The sequence below is a fragment of the Abramis brama genome (genome assembly GCF_963993115.1).
Source record: "Abramis brama genome assembly, chromosome: 21".
In the NCBI taxonomy this organism is placed as follows: Eukaryota; Metazoa; Chordata; class Actinopteri; order Cypriniformes; family Leuciscidae; genus Abramis; species Abramis brama.
Window position 1 is genome coordinate 25,752,895 of NC_139983.1, and position 20,345 is coordinate 25,773,239.

A 20,345-nucleotide genomic window follows, 5' to 3' on the forward strand; every position below is an offset into this window, starting at 1 on the left:
GTGCTAATAAAATTGACTGTTAAGTGTTCTGGTTTATTTTATCAACCTCCTTTTTGAATATTCAATGGACTCTGACAGTTTGATGAGCTAGTAACGTTAAAGGAGATGAAATAAAGCACGAGTTTTCCATTACTGATCTACTCTTGTGTTCCTAGCTGCAAAAGTTTACACAAAGTGACTATAGTAGCACTATGTGTAACTTGTAGGCTACACTTTTTATTATAGACTCCAAAATCAATTTACCTCACTTTTAGAGCATCATATCACCTTAATTACTTGCTTATGGAGTGAGTTTCAATTAATATTCTGGATTAAATACGCTCTTGACAGTATTTGTGACAAATATATTATCTACTGTCATTATAGACATATATATATATATATATATATATATATAATTATTTATTTATTTTTTAAACAACTGGAAAAGTCATTTAAACTCATTGGCCAGGAAATGTGAGAACCCTACAGTATTAATATATATATAGCCTATATATTGACAAATGTAGGCTACATAATGTGAAAGTCTATGGGGGTGTGACAGTTGACCCATAGACTTTGTAAGTGCTTCACTGTGTCAACACATTTTGGCTTGGCTTTGTTTGTTTAGATGTAGCCTACCTTTTTATGTTGCCAAGTCACCAAAAGTACAATCCCACCCGGGGCTGGATGTGATCCATGTCTTCATTCCATTATTAGGAGCACAATTGACAATCTTATCATTTCCTCAGATCACAAGCTGCGAGTCAGCTGGCTGCTCTATGTTGTTTAAAGATAAGTGTTGTTCACTGCATGCTGTGATATAATTCAGCTCAGAGGTGGCCGTAGGTAACCTGTATCAGCAGCACAGTCACAGAGATAACCTTCCCTGCTCTTGATGTGCGTACTTAAGTCGAAGATCAATTGTTCCATAACGTTATTCAGTGCTGTTGATGGCAATAAATAATAGTAGGTTATTATGGCAGTCTTGGTACAGGTGTGGAGTTACTGCACAAATAAATGATGTTATAACGGATGATGGAGGATTTTGGCTCTGGATCAGATGGGCTTTCTTTCAAGGAGACGGTATCTGTTTTCAGAGTAGAGCGAGAGGTGTTAATGCCAGCACGCTCTAGAATCATATTACCTCACTGCCACGTTCCTTCAGTGAGTCTGGCCTGTCAGACTGATGAAATCTGATGGCCTGTTGGATATATAGAATAGAATATAGAGAACAGTGTGATTCTTCAGAGACGGTTTGAAGATATTTTTAATGGATTTAAATATTTATTATCCAGAATAATTACATTTATATCCAAATAATTATTAAATGCAATCATTTCTATTCTTATTATTATAGTGTAAAAATGTGTAAAATAACTTTCATTTGTTGTTGTTGCATTTGTTTGTTGTACAATTTAAAAATAACTTTTTTTAATTTTTACATTTTTAAAATTATTTTTATATAATTTATTCCTGTAATGGCAACGGTGAACTTTCAGCAGCCAGCTCCAGTCTTCAGTGTCACAAGATCCTTCAGAAATCATTCTAATATGCTGATTTGGTGCTTAAAAAAACATTTGTAATTATCAATGTTGAAAACAGTTGTGCTGCTTAATGTTTTTGTGGAAACTGCGATACTTTTTTTCCCCAGGATTTTTTTTCTTTGAATAGAATGTTCAAAAGAACAGCATTTTTTAAAAATGTGAAACTTGTAATATTATAAATGTTTTTACTCTCAATTTTTATTTAATGCATCCTGCAGAATAAAAGTAAAATAAGCTTACTGACCTCAAACATTTGAATGGTATTATATGTGTTCAGCCTCCCTGCTCTAGATATCATTTTGTTCCATTGCATTAACCATTGAAATACCTGTGTTGGTCAAGCATTAAGTTCATATCCACGCTAGTGACAAACACCAGCATCAAATGTTATCAGCAAATGTTTTACAGTTATGTGTGGAACTAGCAAGTAGGCTGATAGTCTCAAGTGTTTCAGCCTCATTCTCAGGTTCTGTTACATCTGTGGCCTGGTTACATAAACTGCTTAGACTAGTCTTAAAAGTTAGTTATCTATTTTTTTTCTCCTTCAAGACTGGTTTAACTTTTTTAAGTAAATTACATAAAAAGGTAGCTCGGTCTAATTTGAACTGGAAAAGTAAGACTGATTAACTCTTATTCAACTTCTAGTTGGTTAAACTAGTTCTTAAGATACCGTCTTAACATAGTGGCTAAGTTTGTGCAACTGGCCCCTGGTATTAAGATGCTAAGTGGACAACGCTACAGGTGTAACAGGGTCTAAAACGTTTTGAGCTTGTCCACTTTCTTGTCCACAATATAAAGCAAAACATTAAATGTGCAAAGGAAAAAAATGTAAACGACTAGTATTTCCAAGTCGACTAGCAGCAGCAGTATCGTTTAATAGTCGAATAGTCTCGCACATCCCTAATGGATATCAGAGCAGAAACGAAAGCTGCTGCTCTCCATATGTAAATTGCATGAGCTTATTTCATCCATTAGATCAAAAGATCTGAAAAAGCCCATACATTTAACCACACATAGACTCTCCTCTCAAAGAAATCAGGACAAAAGAGACGGATTAAAACACCAGTTGTAAACAGGTACTTGTCTCCCCGTCTACTTGTGATCCGATCGACCAGAATGCATCTTAATACCAGGTGTAAACAGGGCCTCAGATACGTGTGATGCATTGATGTGGGAAGAGAGGTATGAAGGTGTAGACAGTAGGGCTGCACGATTAATCAACATTAAACCGAAATCATGATTTGCTTTAGTGCGATTATGCAATCCCAAAGATATTTTTTATATATATTAATTCAATAGATATATACACAGCTTCTCTGTGATCAGTAGTAAATGCTGCTCCATCTGAAAGCACTGCGAGTTTGAGTCGCTTTAGACAGGACTTTTTATCTGATGGACTGTGGTATGGGAAGAGGCTGGTACCTGTGGCAGCAGTGTCTGTGTCCCTTGAGGAATTCTCAATATGCACCGACTCTGCTTTCCTGATGGACTGCCACGGTTAAGAATAAACAAACCACAAACTCTCCTAGAGAGCCCATACAAAATGCCGCGGGGCTACTGTTCTGTCTAGACCTGGATTTTCCCACTACTTTTCAGGGGGCTTGTGAAGAACAATAACAACACGTTGGTCCCTGAGTGTTTTAATGAATGACCCCTGAAAAGAAAGCATATGGCTCTCAAATTATCGACTTGAAAACTCATCAGTTGTGTGAAATGTTTGTTTTGACTGTTTGTCACCTGGCTAGTGCTAGCTGTGAGGAATCCTCATTAATCTCTTGATTCCGTTTGGGATCTGTCAGATCTCAGCCATTGCAGGCTGGTCCAGGTGCAGCAACCAGTCAAGAGTGGATGAGCCACAGATCACCAGCACTGTGTCTAATAGGCTTTCAATGCTATAAATTGCAACACATCAGCACACTTTAAAGCATGCAAATATTTTTCTGCTGCTTTTTTGTACCACCGCGTTGATCATTTTATGTTCTCACTACGGATTCCAAAATAACATATAATTTAGGCTAAATAGTCAGTGGGTTGTCTGATTGACTGAACTTAATGAAGCTTTGTATTATTAGGCTGTATAGGATCATGTTAGTAGCCAGACTCTCGGCAGAATGTCTGGACCTCTTCACAGCTTATTCTTGTCAAGAACTGCCTACTTGGACACCATCTGGTTGACATGTAAAATTACCTACCACCACAATACACTTATTTCTACATTATTTCTACATTATTTCACTTAGTGTAGTTTAGGGGCGGGTACTCTGTCACCATCAGCACATCAATGGACTGTCCATTTCTGCTGTAAGCTGTAAAGCCCAATTTATACTTCTGCGTCGAACTTACGCCGTAGCTAGCTACGTCGTAGGCTGTGTGTAGCGCGCGTACCCTTCGGCGTACCCTGACGTGCACCTCTCCAAAAATGTAACAACGCGTCAACTCTACGCGGACGCAAGCGCTGTGATTGGTCTGCTAGGACCGCTCCCTCGGGTTTCACATGCTCCCTCTGCGCGCGTGAACGCGGACAACGACGCAGAAGTATAAATGAAAACCAACGCGTTGCCTACAGCGTAGAGGCTCCGGCGTAGGTCCGACGCAGAAGTATAAATCAGCCTTTAGACCACCTTAAACAGAATTCTTTAATATCTTTTAAAGTTGCAATGCCATGACCCTACAAACAATCAAAATCCTGTTAAAAGTTGCATGAATCCAGCCTGGACAAATGTTTGGTGCGAAAATGTGTTGTGATTAAAAATATATGACTCCTAATACTAGGAATGCTCTGTCACCATTTTTCATTGTCGATTGTGATTTTGTTTTACGAGGAAATTGACAGACAATGCAAATTGACACTGGCGCTTATGTAACGGCAGCAAAATGGTGTTTCCTTTGTTACCACTGTACATAAAGCAGTGCTGCGCTTATAGATAGGCATTATACAGAGGTAAAAGGAAAAGAAATTGCTTGACACTTTTCTGAAGACAGTCAGTTCCCTTTAGAGATACATTCATATAAACTCCAACCCCCAATTCAATATTTATTTTCTTCTTCCAATATTTCGGGCATTGTTAACAGGGAGTTTCTTCTCTTTGCATTTCTCTTTGTAATTTTCCACACAAATTGCATTTTGGGAAATTATTGCATTGCAGAGTTTGTGCATAACTCGGAATTGAGAAAAACCGTGCGGTTCAGATTTATGGCCAGTCGACCGGTGCATCTCTACCTAATACATTTGTTCAGAACAACACAAACGTTCGCTTCAGTGCGAAATTTTTTGCCTTTTTTATGCTTTGGTCTGAACAGACAAATCACATGTGGACATTCATGCCGGTATAGACAGTTGAGCACAGGAGTCAGTAGGAATGGGTATCTTTAAGGTTTTAATGGTATTACTATTCTTACTGATAATGCTTATCGATCCGGTACTTTAAAGGTATTCTTATCGGTTCTTTTTGTTATATTTTTTTTAATTAAAATAAAGAGAAAAGAAACAAATTAAGAACATAATTAACATCGCTTTATATTCTGAAATGTAAAATAAATATCTATAGCAAAAGAAACAACAATGCACTATTTTTTAAATGGACCAGTGTGCAGCCATTTTTTGTGTTCTAAATACACAAGATAACACAATAAGAACAATAATTGATAGATTAATGCTTATTAAAGCTTAAAGCGTTAGTTCACCCAAAAATGAAAATTCTGTCAGTAATTACTCACCCTCATGTTGTTCCAACCCCGTAAGACCTTCGTTCATCTTCGGAACACAAATTAAGATATTTTTGATTAAATCTGAGAGCTGGATCACTCCTCCATAGGCTTCTAAGACATTATAACTTGCTGGCCCAGAAAATGTATTAAAGACATCGTTAATATAGTCCAAGTGACTACAGTGGCTCAATCTTAAGTTTATAAAGTGACGAGAATACTTTTTGTGCGCAAAAACCCCCCAAAATAATGACTTTATTCCACTTTTCATTTCCTTCTCTCTGGGCCTCGAGTTATTTCACAGTGTTTTAGCGCAGCGCATCTGTGTTGCACGTCACACGCATCACACACATGACCAGCGTCGGCCAATAGTGAGTCTACGTGTGACGTACAACACAGATGCGCTGCGAGGCCTCGAGGCCCAGAGAGAAGGAAATGAAAAGTGGAATAAAGTCGTTATTTTTGTTGTTTTTTGCGCACAAAAAGTATATTGCGCGCTTTATTTTCTCATGCATGCACGTTTCTTTATCAAGTGCTGCACGTATATATTTTACTGTTCTGCTTCCGTTGTTTAGTAGTGAATGTACACGTCCTGACTCCTGCTGTCACACAGCTGTCAATACGCAAATTAAGAAATACTGCTCTTATTATTTACTGTCACTCTTAAAGTACCGGTACTAATAAAAGTTAATATCGTATCGTTTTTAATAGCAGGGTATCGTGTATCTTCCTAGTACCGGTACATTGTGCAACACTATTGTGCAAACTGTGTTTTCTTAATTTCTCTACCGACAGCAGAACCTGTAAGGCCGGAGCATATCGGTACTGTGGTCTTTCATAATTTAGCCCCGGGGCCTATTTAATAGCAGGTTTCGATACCTATCCCTAGTATTCAGAATGTGGTGTATGTTGTTGATTTTCTCATGGTTTGAGAGGTGGAGCCTTGCAGTCTTGTTTCCACCTGTCGGTCTATTGGGTAATGTATTCACTAAACATTTCCATGCACATTACTATTTTGAATGTCTTCTATGGGAGTCGTCGACTGAAGGCGAGTTGAATGGTTTACTTATTAAGGTCATGTGCAGGTTTTATTTTCTGTTCCTGCACTAAGAAGGCCAAAAGTGATTCATCCCTGCATGCTGGTGTTGTCCTTTACATACCATGCTGTATCCACATATTTTCCCTCTGTTTGTCTCTTTCCCTCTCTTTTCCACTTTCTCTCCAGCATTGCTCTCCCTCCTGGTACTAAGTGGTACGTGTTCAATTCTTAGGAGCCTGGAATCTGGAATTTTTTTTGTACGCAAACACTGGGTGTTGGAATGTTGAGCTGGAGCTTTGGAGAAGATAACGATCCTGGTCTGTTTCTCCTCTACAGTGACAGCCATGGAAGTGTCGGCCTGTCCAGCTTCCCTATCTCCTGCATGTCTTTGCAGACATCAGCTTTTCTCTTGTGCATTTTCCAGTTCTCTGATGAGAAAGATTCATATCTGTGAGTTGTCAGTTAGTTTATTATTTTTATTTCAGTGTAAAGGTGTGGTGGATCCCAGAGCTTTGTTATATTGTCAGATAGTTATAAAACCTATTGAAGGGTGATGAAGTAGGGAAAGGAGCTCCGGTCCCTCCCTGTCACAGAATTCAGGGACTGTTTTCCATACTTGCCACTCCTCAGGACGAGCTGTTTCATGTCTATCAGAGTAACAGGTTCATCCTGTGCAGGGCAGAGTCTGCCAGGCCAAGGAAGAAAACTTCCTTCATGTGAATAATGCATGTTATTTAGTGCGTTAAATGGAGCTCTTTGCTGTATGTTTAAGCTAACAGGCCATAAGAGCTTTATATAGCCTAACTCATTTAGTAAGCCATCATACTCTTACAGACAGATTGAATTGCCGCTCATCATCTTTGAAGAAAGCAGCATGTGCAGATTATATAGAATATATAGAAAAATTACACAATAGTCACAATAGACAGTATTGAAATTTGAATTTGATCAAAGGGATAGTTCACCCAAAAATGAAAATTCTGTCATTGTTTACTCGCCTTCATGCTGTTCCAAACCCATAAGACTTTCATCCATCTTCAGCCCTCTACAATGCAAGCACTTGCATATTTCATACTAGGCGACTAAAATTTCTTTAATTAGCCAATGGCTAGTAAATTGTACAATTTCACTCGCATGTTATTGAATTAGACTAGAGCCCAAAAAAAAGTTTAGCGCAGATATAATTTCATTGTCTGCTGAGCTTTACGCACCGTTGCTTGGCTGAGAGTGCCCTCTGTTGCTTTCTAAATGCAGGGCTCGACATTAAAGCGTAACTCTCGCCAAAATGCAACCTAGGGTCTTTTTGTGAATCTACCCGAGGCAAACTTTCATTTAAAAGCATAATAGAATGGAAACGCCACTTTTAAGATTGACCGTATTTTCGTTTTCCGTCAAATTGCCTTTTGAATGTGAGTGCTAGGGGCACTACTATGATAGCATCAAAAATCGCTATTTTTAAAACACTAAGAAGGCTCGAAAAAACATGAAACTTTGCTCGAAGTATCACCAGGGGCTCTACACATGAACTCCAGCATTGAGAACATTGTTTGTGTACACAGAGTTTACTGAAAAAAAAGCTTTTGAACAACTCACTGTAGCTGTGTCCGCCGGCATTTTGACAGTCAAAAATAGTCGATCTCCGAATGCGAATGAACTGACTCTGAATTTTAGTATCGTTTCTTATATGAGGATCCTTTTTCAAATACAAGGTATTGATTTTCACTAATGACAAAACAACAAATTATCCGTGAATTTATATAGAACTAAGCTTTAGGAGCTTTCCATCTTTACTCTCCTCCCTGTAACGTTGCATTCGGAGATCGACTATTTTTGTTTAACTTGTGTTTAGCTTGGATTAAACCGCTCGATTCATATGGATTTCTTGAAGCATCAAAGTTTTGGTTTTGGTTGAATGGACTTTAAATGGAGAAACAAAAATGTCTCAGGTTTCATTAAAAATATCTTTATTTGTGTTTAGAATAAATAAATAAAGTCTTGTGGGTTTCAAATGACATGAAGCTAAATAATGACATAATTTAAATTCTTGAGTACTGTGTCTTTAATACACATTTTTATGACCGCATTCTGTCATTTTTGTCTGGGTTTTTTGCATTGCGGAAATCATAAGGCATTGGACATCTTTTAATCTTTTATGATTAGTAGCTGATTATCTCAAATGATAGCCATTAGAACTAGTCACATAAACTGTTCATGTGTAAAGTGGAAATGTGTTTGTTTTTGATCAGTATCATCATATTACTTTAACAATTCTAGTTTACGTTCTCTTTTCGTTTACATCAGCGAAACTACTCTATCACAAAATCTTGCCAGGAATGTGACCGGTAAGAGGCCTTCATGTGTATTGCGTAGTGTGTTCACAGTCGCAGTATCTGTGAGGACCGTTTCCCAGGTGGAATGAAAAACAACAGGGTTGTTGACACAGTGCCCACTAATGCTCACATCTCATTGGCTGCCTTTGGGCCAGCCGTGCTGCACCTGCTCTGGCTAGAAACACCTGCATTCACCACAAACGTACTCTTCCTAATCTACCTCGCCTCATCCCTGGTCTTCCATACGGGGAAATATTAGCCATCCCTTTGGCATTTATCAAAGATCAGTCTGATTATTTAGCCGATAAAGGCTAATGTTTGGATTTGGGTTGGTTTACTACATCAGTGTAAAGGGCAGATTCTATTAGTTAGAGCCCAGATGTCCCTATTCCCTGTGTTAGAGGCCTGAGGCTTAGTGTGCTTGGCCGAGCTGTAGTTGAGTCATGGCCAGCCAGTGGCTGAATGGAACAGGAGGGTTTGAAGTAGGCTACTTAAGCTCTTGAACAGCAGATGGTTTGAGGCTTTATTTATATGTTTTTCAGTCTTAAGGCTCTCCACTGCGTGTTGTGTCATAAAGTAGGGGGGAAGGGGAAACATCGTTAAGACAGTCGGAATTGGTGTGAGTGTGTGTGTACATACGTGTGCACGATCTGTAAAACAGCATTAATTAAGCCGCCTTGCAGAACCCCAGTGTACAGAATGACCTCGTATTGGCTCACCTGCAAATGCCTGGTACAAGTATTGAATTTTTATAAATTATATCCTGAAATTGTGAAAGCTATTATCTTGGTATTATCAAAACACTGCAAAAGATGTTTAGCAATAAACAAACATTATTGTTATTTTATTAGTTTTAGTCTGCAAGTTACTTTTTAAGGTCAATTCACACACAGGTGGTGACCAGTGCAGACAATCACCAAATTACAGTATGTCAATTCTCAGACACTCCACGACCCAGCAAACGTCGACTGAACATGTTCAATGGGCGAAAACAAGCACCGACCACAGATCTGAAAAAAAACGGACAAAGTGTCTGTTGCTGTTGGTCAGCGTCTGTTGGTTCAATAAAAAAAAAAAAGTTTTGCCTTTTAATTAAAAAATATTTCAAATTAAGAAACTTTGAAATGAACCTTGAACATTTAAATAAATATAGACAAAAAAATACAATAAAAAAATTAAATAATTAAAACCATAAATAATGATGTGCTTGTAAGAAGAGTGGTTTGCTGCAAGGCTGGGACAACAATAAATAAGTGCTGCCCTTCTCCTGATTTACAGTATAAAGAACCTGTTAGGGCTGGGTGGTGCATTGACTATGTAAACCGATACTGTGGTGTTTGAGAAAACAGTCAAAATCTGATAAGGGGTAATAATGGAATACCAAATGAATTTGCAACAGCTGAATGTGAAATATGTAAATGTAAAAAGCCAAACATGTCCGTTTGTGTGTAACGTAATTTATTTAAGCCACGAAATAAACTTTTAATGTAAAAATAAACATTCAATAAAATAAGTGTAATGAACTATGCAAAAAGTCAAACATAGTTCACCCCTTATGCATGTTATCACATATGTGAAAAACTTAGGCTGGCTGTCTTTTGGAATATTAGAACTAAAAACATCGACTTAAAGCTGCCGTCGGCAAGATTTTTTTGATCATATTAACTGAAACCGACACAATGATCTGACAGAACAACAAAAATCAGCCGGTTTTAGGGAAAAAAAACACGCTTCTACCTCCACCTGGAGCCTGTTATTTGTTTTGCAAAAATCCACCGCTCCCGGTTCTTCTGGTCCAATCAGCGCAGGGCTGTGTGAGATCTGACTGTCAATCACAGTTCGTGCACACGCCACAGATCCCCCCTCCCCTCTCGCGCACGTTACAACATCACATGCACAAGCCTGAAGTTCGCAGGTGTTGGATTGTACGAAGCGTGATGGCGGAGAGAAAATCTACTTAAAAGCTTCCAATTCCTCGGTTTACAACCAGAGCTAGGAGGTCCAAAACAACCAAGGAAAAGAATATGATGCTTCGATGCTGAAGAGACAGTTGCGTTCACAGAAAATCTGGTGCACACGCACTGACGAGCACGAACTTGATGGGAGGGTGCTTGGTGGTAGTGGGGGAGGGGCATGAGAGTTGTAAACATTCAAAATTTTGGCCAAGTCCCCTCAATCTGCCAGAATTGCCGACTGCAGCTTTAATACTCAATCACTTCACTGAATACTTGCCGGCTACGAAATAAATAATTATTACTTTACGATTAGGGATGCACCAATCCACATTTTTTCACTTCCGATCCGATCCCGATACCGATACTATTCCGATACCAGAGCTGTGTTTGCTTTAATATTATTATTATCATTATTGTTTATTTTATATGATGCTGAAATGAACTTCTCTCAACAGGCAAGTATGACATGTAACTTAAAGTACGTATGTATGTCCCAAAAGGCAACTTGAGGTAAGAATAAGGTCAAAAAAGGAAGTCAGAAAAACAGGAAATCCTGTTAACAGGAAAAATCCCATTCTGAAAACAAATATGCAACTGTAAGGGTTTCAAATTTATTGTCATGTCAATATTTATTACATTCCCAAAAAGTCAAATACTTAAGTGTTGAAATATAAGAAAAGTGCAAGTGTAACGTTAAACATCTTACACACACACTATCTGAAGGGTGATCCTCGCTCCGATGCGGTAACGTTAACACTCTCGATGAATGCTCGATCAACATCAGCATCTTGCAAACAGACAAACGGATTTCGCCTCAGACGCGCGTCAATTTCGCTTCAAACGTTTGCTTTTTATGCGCGTCAATTTTTCTCTGGACGCGCGCGAATGGATTCAAAATATTCAAGCGTCCAACTAGAAGCGGTAGACGAGAATTTGACGCGCTATTCGCGTTTGGTGTGAACGCACAGTAACGTGGTGCTTTTTTAAATGTTTGATTGCGTTCGTTGTGTTGTACGACGCAAGGGAGCTTAAAAGAGCTCTGTTACGGCTTCGCAAACATTGCATTTTGCTGTCTTGCTCTGCGGCGTTTCCAGTATGAAGTTAAGTATTTCCACACAGCAGACGTTGTTGGCTAGTCGCAAACTGCGGAACGGATCTCCTGAGCGGGAGCGTGTCTCATAACTCTGTGTGTCATTGAGCCGTCTCCATTCCGTAGTTTGCAGCCAGCTAGCATATTCGAATCACTTTTGGATTTCAGCAGACAACGTTAAAGCGCAGACATGATTCATGGATATCGGATATCTCCGCAGGTTGGATCGGGAAAATCCGATACGTGAATTATGCTGGTATCGGGTCCCGATACCGATACTGGATCGGATCGACCCCATCCCTATTTACGATCCATCTGTTTTCAAATTATCATCATTTGAATGTCATGACATCGATGTCTGTCAAAAAATAATGCGCACAATTCATAGTATTTACGAGAAGCAGAGGTCCAGCGAGTACATGCATTTCCTGGAAAACCCACATTACCGGATGTTTTGAATGTGTCGCCGCTTTCTGAGATGAGGGAGCTTTTGTCGGCCTGAGCGGCTTCTACATGCTATCTGTCAGAGACAATAACTTGCATAATACAAAATAAAATAAAATTTGGCACGCGAGTATACATTTTTTCTTCACTCGCTGAAATTGAATCTAAATGATCAGGGTACCGAGTGAAATACTTCACACTGCATGCTAAAAAGAATAAACCTTGGTTTTGACGGACGTTTTATGCACGAATTATATTCTTGAGTGATCTTTTTTTCATAATTTTGGAAATAGATGAACTTTTAAATAAATGAGTGATCTTGAGATGAGTCCCTGTATAGTTGTCCAATTTGACTCTCATATGCTGATGTAATATATATTATAAACTTGGCAGGTGATTTTTAAAAAAAATGTTCCAATAAAAGATGATCCATTTATGCATGATAAATTAAAAAAATTTTTTTAGCAGATTTTGACTCAAAAGTCTTTTACCCTGAAACAAAGTACCTTGCAAGCTTCATTTACCCATTGTGTGCCATATGAAAAGAAACGTAGAAAAAAATTGGCTATTAGGGTATTTACAACTGTGTGTCTGCGATAACATAGTTGTGCATGTGCATAATTATCTCTCTGATATGATCAGACTTTCAGATTTGCTCACTTCACTGATGCCAGATTAAAAAAATGGCAGAGGTCAGACAATCATTTTTGTATTTCCATTTAAAACCATGTTGCATTTCCTAAACAATAATTGTGGCCAACTTTCCAGTAACTCCGTAAATTTACTTGCCAAAGGCAATTTTTCCTTTCAGTTGGCTGTTGTTGAGTGTTAATTTTGGACCCTGTACAGCACTGCCTACCTCAGTCGTCCATCTGAGCCACTATCATGAAAGGTAGATGTCTGTTATGTAAATGTATGAGGCTTTTTGGCATTGTCAGGGGGATTGTTTGATTTGGCTCAGTATTGCTTATTGTCTCTGGTGCGGTGTAGTAGGCGGCCTTAAGATCGTTCTTATCTGTGGCCAGCAGGGTGGAGAACCACCATAATGACGTCAGCATGAGTACCTGAATGTAGGGAGTGTGTGGCGCTCACGTGGATGTTTGCTACATTCAGGCTACATATGTGTGTAGGTGTAAGGCTACAATCCTCTTATCTTTTTATAGGAAAGATTAATTGGATTTTCTCCTGTCCATATCTGCACACCTGCATCCAAACAAACAGTGGCTTAGAGGTCTTAATGAAATAAATCTGTTCACAGCAGGCCTGTTTTTCAGCTCTTGTTCTTTTGTCTTAATGTAACCTTTACTTCGGTTTACACTAGTAATCAGGTATTAAGATTGCATGAGAAAGCGTTTGCATGCAGACGTTCACAAGCCCTTATATTGGTCTGGTCTGCGGAGGAATGTCATTCCCAGGCTGTTTTGCATTCCTTCCGTGTGCATTATGGGATTGTTGCTCCATCACTGCACAACGATGACCTCAGAGATGGCTGTGTGAATTATAATGGAGGCACGCAGGAACTATAAACAAAAATATTTATATTGGCAAAGCTGCTTTTTCAGCAGTCATTACTCCACTCTTAAGTGTCACACGATCCTTCAGACATGTGAATATGCTGATTTGGTGCTCAAGGAACATTTCTTATTACTATCAACTATTTTTTTTTTGGAAATTGAAACTGGGAAAAAAAGAAAGAAAAGAAATGAATGCATTTATTCGGCAATGACACATTAAATTGATCATAAGTTACAGTAAAGACATTTATAATGGTACAAAATATTTATTTTTCAACTAAATAAGAAATATTTCTTGAGGTTTAAATCAGTAAGAATGATTTCTGAAGGATCATGTGACACTGAAGACTGGAGTAATGATGCTAAAAATTAAGCTTTACAATCAGGGTAATAAATTACATTTTTAAATATATTAAGATAGAAAACTTTGTTGAAAAGTTTGTTAAAATGTAATATTTCACAATATTACTGGGTTTTTTGTTGTTGTTGTTTTTTTTACTATTTTTGATCAAATAAATGTAGCCTTGCTGAGCATAAGAGACTTTTTCAAAAACATTTCAAACTTTTGACTGGTAGTCTGTGCATATGTTTATATTTATTATTAGCATTTATTGTAGATTATGCTGTCGTTTACTCTTGTCCGTGGACCGTGACAAATCAGGACAGATTAGCATTTACTCTACAAATGCACTGTGGTCACCTGCATTTAAGTGTCATCAGCTTGTGATCGGATCACAGATACGGATCTCAGTGCCATGTGTAAATGAGGTCATGCTGTCAACTGCACTCACAATTTTTCTCTATTTCAGGAGGGGTCAACAGAAACAGACTTTTAGCATTCAGGGCAAGAGAGGAGGCAGACGGGTCAGAACTGACGAGAGAGGAGACCCTGTTACAATCTGGAGGGCTTATCCTGGGCTGACTGGCAAACACGGGTGAGGACCCCCGTGTAGCTTCTCCCCCTGTGTGTGTGTGTGTGTGTCCTCTTTGTGTTTTCCTCCTTTGGTTCTCAGGCCTTGGGACCTCCCGCCCACAGACAAAGCTGTTGTCATGGCAATGCGTTAGGCAGTCGTGCGGCACAGAAATCTCAGAGCAGTCTTAACGGGAGGAGGGGAAACTGAGGTAGGGCATGGCAGAAGTGAGGGGAGCAGTCCATTAGTGAGGAGTGAAGCTAGACTAAATGAGGGATGGTGTTAAAGATAACAGAGGTTCTGTATCAGACAGAAGGCTCCGCTGAGGTCAGACTGAGAGGCAGAGCGAATCAAGAGTTCCCCAGAAACTCCAGTGATTTCATCTCAGCTATCACCACTTATGCTGTAACAACTTCTGTAATCAGCACTGCTTTATTTACTGACTCCCAACAAGATGGGAGCTAAGATAATACGTTTGGGCAGGCTGGACTTTGAAAAGTTATTAAATTGCCTTTAGCACTCCCAAAATTAGCTTGCAGCTTTTCAGGCTCACATGAGGTGCGTGGGCCTTCAAGAACAATAAAAAAATAAAAATAATAATAATTTTAGAATACGTCGTGGAAATGCTGGTCAAAACTGTTATTCATTAACAAAACGTACAATATTCATGTGGGTCACTTCAGTATCCAGATATTCTTACCCATATAAGACCCTTACCTGTCAGGAGGTCAGATACATATTATTATATTTATGATATTTCATCACAGGATGGGCTGGTTCTCATATTGTGTGCCCATAGTGGGAGTAGATAGAGAAGTGAGGAATGAGGAAAGTGGAATGGAGGAGGGGTAGATGAAGGGACAAAGGTTATCCATTATCCTCACTATGCAGTCTTTTCTTTATCCTATGGGATGGGTTTTCCTGGAAGAAGACTCCCATTTTACGTGGTATCACTGTCTCATGCATAATTCAGCGGTAGAACATTGGTATCTAGTCAATTGCAAACACTTCAGTGCTAAATCCTTCTTCCATGAATACTCTCGTTGCAAGAGCTTCTCTTAAATGCACGCCTCATCACCTGACTCACTGAGTGACTGAGCCGTGACTCAGGGCTGTTTGTTACTGAAAACTGTCTGAGAAGATGGAAGGAAAGGCTTGAGGGGGTCAAGGGTCAGGGCCACTCACATCTGCAAGGTCTTGTTGGGGGGTGAAAAAGCGAGTTGGGGTTTTCTGAAAAGTGTCAGCTGTCAGAAATGGGGATGATAAAGGGGCAGATAACACAGTGATCTGGCCTGTCTCAGACAGCTGACACAGCACTCACAACCACAAGGCCACCACTGTGGAGAAGAGGACCGTGTGGCGGTTTGTTTATCGCTCTGAGCCTTTAACGTGAGGACAGCTTGTTTGTTTCGTCATCGTATTGTGCAGTTTTTGACACAGCTCTTTAAATAACTGTACACTCATTCTGGACTGAATGCCATAAATAGCACTGTAATTAATCAGCTGTGTTGAATGAGGGTACAGTAATAAGACAACTTTCTGTTGTGACTGCATTTTTGTGTTTTGTAAATGCATTGTGTTTTAGTCAATAATCAAGTTCTCCTAATCATCGTTTTGCTCATCATGGCTGTTTTGCTCATGGGACCCGTGTTTGAGTTTTCTCCCAAACCCATTCCCCCTTTCTCTTCCTCCACTTCCTGTCAAATCTCCACTGTCCAGAAAAATTAAAAAATTAAATGACTAAATTAAATGACAAGATAGATAGATTGATAGTCATTGATAGATTCATTGATTGATTTTTACAATTTCTGAAAAACAAATTAGTGGTGCCTGGGCTAAACTTGTCAATTGCTAATACATTATGGGTATTTAGCAGAGCATTGTTACGCTGTTGCTAAGGTGTTCTATAGCATGATGTTATTATGTTTTTTAAGTGCTTTTTTGGGTGGTCACTGGTGTAAAGAGTGCAACTATGGCTGCATGATTTGCGGGAAAGAATCTAACTGCACAAAAAGTTGTGTTTGCAATTTTTTTAAGAGCTCCTATTTTGTTGTGCATTTTTGTAGGACTGCACAATTTGGCAACAAAAAAAAAAGATTGCATATCAATATTATTTTCTTAATTTCATGACGTTGGTCCATTGAGCTTTTTGGCATAAAACTGTTGGGAGCCCTTAAAGCTTCTCCCACTTCTGTCACACAGGTTTAAATGCTTCTCATTACAAATCTAGAGAAATGGGTGGTGCATATTACATTCCAAAATTCATGCTGTAAGTGACCCAAACTAAGAGCAGATATAGAGATGGAGTTTGTGTGAAGCCACATTAACTGCAACCTGCTCTAAGATACTAAAAACACTGTATTACGATCTGTTCGCGAGTAAATGAGCAGTGCCGTGCTTCACTTTAAAATGCACTGCACATATATTTACTTAATTAAATTACAGACTTTGTCATTTGATAATTGCACTAATCCATATTGCCATTTTGATTTTATTTCAATTAATCATTCAGCCATATGTGTCTAGTCTCTAGATATTACATCAGTCCCTACTTCTATGCAAGTGTGTGGGATTTTTGTTTTGTTTTGTTTTGTTTCATTGTATGCCAAAAGAAAATCATAATTCTGATCCCTTAGTAATTGAAGCTCTCTCCTCAAGCCACATGATTTGATGAATCATTCATGTCTGTAGCACAAACGGTTCTGAAAGAAATTATGAATTAGGTTTAATACTTAGTTTGTCCATAAAAATGTTGGCTGGTATTTTAAATGAATAGATAATGCATATAAATGCATGTTGTGAATACAAATATTTTTAAATATACATAAAATATCCTTGGTTGTGGAAGACTCCTCTAACCGCAGTTCCCTTTCTTCCAGGTGTGGCTCTCTGTCTGGAGCTACTGACCTCAGCCCTGCTGTCATGGCATCAGCCCTCACACCATGCAGAAAGCACCCCTCCTAACCCTCATTCCTCAAACACACTCACTCCACACTTCACCACACACACGCACAGCCATGATGACCACCTCCCACATGAACGGATATGTGACCGAGTCAGACGGCGGGGGAGGCACTGACATGCACAGGGAGATGGCGGTGGACTGTCCCAGTGAGCTGGGTGCTCGCACACTGCCCGTCAGACGCAGCGCCCAGCTGGAAAGGATTCGCCAGCAGCAGGAGGACCGCAGGAGACGAGAGGAAGAGGGCCGCAACCGGCAGGAACTCGACCTTAACTCATCCATGCGCCTCAAGAAACTTTCCCAGAATCCCAAGGTGGGCATCGATAACCCCACCTTTGAGCAAATGGAAGGTCCCGGTGGCTCCATAGGTGGTCTGCAGAGCCTCACCGCACCACCAGCTTTACTAGGTGGGTGTAATAAACTGCTAATAAGCATTTGTTTCCAAAGATTGCTACTATAAACCCACTCATGACATGCAGAGCATGTTTGTGGGTTGAGCCCTGGCCTAGCGTTTAGTGTACTAAGTCTACATACTGAGTCATGGTGCCTATGTGGGTGATACAAGTTCGAATCTGGCTTGCAACATTTCCAGTTTTCAATCCCCTTTGTTCTCCTCATTGTTTCTGTCATCTGTCCATTTGGCTTGCTGCGATAGTTGGTGTTACCGGTTTTCAGCTGCAATGCCTGTTACATCACTTGTCCACTGCGGCACCGCCCTTCCGTCGTTTAGATTCTTTTATAGTAATAAAAATCAGTTAGTTCAGTTAGAGAACGGACACTACAATTAAAAACTGAACGCGTCTGCTCAATGCAGCGTGACCCGAACAAGAGTCGCAGCACAGATAAGCAGCAGGAGTCGGATTTCATTATCAGCATGGTGTATGCCGTGCTTATTCGTTTTGTTAATAAACGTTCTAAGTTTAATATAAGCGAGTTTGTCATTGTACTGTTTTGTTGTTGTGTTTTTCATTATTATGAAGTATTATTCAAGTAATTGCATCCCCCAAATTGCCGCTTATTCGAATTCATAATTGCCGCCATTCATAATGGTGCATGTCCTCTGGCATGGAGCAGAGCGAGTGTTTTCAGTTCATTCACATGGAAGTTGAAGTTCACACTCGTGTGTGAGTGTGAAGCTCAGCTTCCATAGAAATTAACTGAAAACACTCGCTCTGCTCCATGCCAGTGGACATGCACCATAAGTGTTTTAAAAGCAAACTAGGGAAGAGGGAAAAACTTATATGTCCGCCCCATCCCCCACCCTCCGGTGAGACCGGTATTACCGGTGTTGTCACACGTCAATTAATCAGTGGGAAAATTTTATCACCATCACATCCCTACTGTCCATTAGTGATAAGACTGACAAATCAGGCAATATCATTGTTGTTAATGTTAACTAAACCAATTAAAAATCATCAGTCATTTTCATTAATTGAAATGAAATAAAATAAAATATCGATATTAGATGAAAAACTTTATTGAAAATTAGAAATGCTAAAACCAAAACAAAGCTAAAAAAAATGAATTACTAAAAAAATAAAATTGCTCAAATTTAAACTAAAATCAAAATTGAAGGTGTAATATTAAAAGTTCATTCAAAATATTATTAAATACTATAATAGTCTGTAAATAATACAAAAAAAAACTCATGACATTCAGACTTTTATAAAAGTCAAACAGTGTCCAGGAAAGATAACAATCATCCATTGCCCTCCACAATCTCATCAAAAAAAGTGACAAAATGCAAGTAACATTTATGGTAATGTGAGGTTGAATCTGAATCTGAGTTACTGAAGGGCCCTTGACTGCTAAAATCAGCATGCATGAGTGAAGTCATTCTCAGAGGAGGCAAAGAGCCGTGTTTCTGATGACTAAGAGTGTTCAAGAGCCAAAGAGCCACTGGACTTGAAACTAAATGAAGACAAAAGACCATTTATATGCCCCATTATTTTAATATCCTTTTTAGCTGATTTTTCTAAATCTGTTTTTCACCTTTCTTTGCTTTCCTCACAAGACAAGCTCAAATTCCTTCTCTTTAGCTCCTCTCTGCATGAAGCCTCTCACTGGAGTTTCATTCTTTAGATTGGACAGACACACATGTTCAGCTCCTCCAGTGAATTCTTGGTTTTGAATAGATCTCCATTAGGGGAAGTCCAGCATGCATGGCAAGGAAGAACGAAATGAGTTACTGTGCAAATGAGAGGGGCACTTGGAGTTGCTGCTGAAAGTCATGGCCGAGGGATGTGTGTGAGTGGAATTCCTCAGGGAGGGAGAAGAGGACCCTCAGAGGGGGAGGTTAATTAAAAAGCCTTTTATGAAACATTCTGACCCAGACCGCTCTTGCTGTACTGCTTTTCTTCGGTTTTCCTTTTTGTTTGTGTTCCAGTTCATCTCTCTGCATTGTTTGTCACGCTCTCTCTATGCGTTTTGGGGACTTTCCAAAACTCTTTGTGGCACTAAATTGTCCGTAAAATACATTCCGTCGAGGACAAAGCAAAGGCATCACTTAAAATATTTGATTTGTCCACTAATACCTCTATTAGCCACCCACTCAGACATTACACACCACACAAAGAAAACACACCCACTTCTCACTCCTATTGTGTCTTGCCATTCTCTCATTATGGCATTAGACACTATAAAGGAGAATTACAGCATAGCTGCAACTCGGTTCGTCAAGGACAACACTAGAATAGCTGAATTACGTCTGTGATTTACTCAAACGCTGTGCAGTGTGGTTGACGAACAGTAAAAATGCTCAATGGGGGAGTCTTTGTGAGAGGCCATGTCACCAGTTTTCCGGGTGAATGATTCAGAGGTATGTATTGTTGTTCCTGGGTCAAGTCACTGTTTCTTCTGTTTTTAATGG

The 20,345-nt window shown here is 39.3% G+C and overlaps 1 protein-coding gene across 1 annotated transcript in view; it reads left to right on the top strand.

Moving 5' to 3' along the window:
- Positions 1-20,345, top strand: part of pals1a (protein associated with LIN7 1, MAGUK p55 family member a) — a 30,969-nt gene that overhangs the window by 997 nt on the left and 9,627 nt on the right. The window contains exons 2-3 of the mRNA XM_084097555.1: positions 14,413-14,538; positions 17,394-17,883. Of these exons, the coding sequence (XP_083953681.1) occupies positions 17,457-17,883 (427 nt within the window). The 5' untranslated portion in view covers positions 14,413-14,538; positions 17,394-17,456. The remainder of the gene's footprint in view (positions 1-14,412; positions 14,539-17,393; positions 17,884-20,345) is intronic.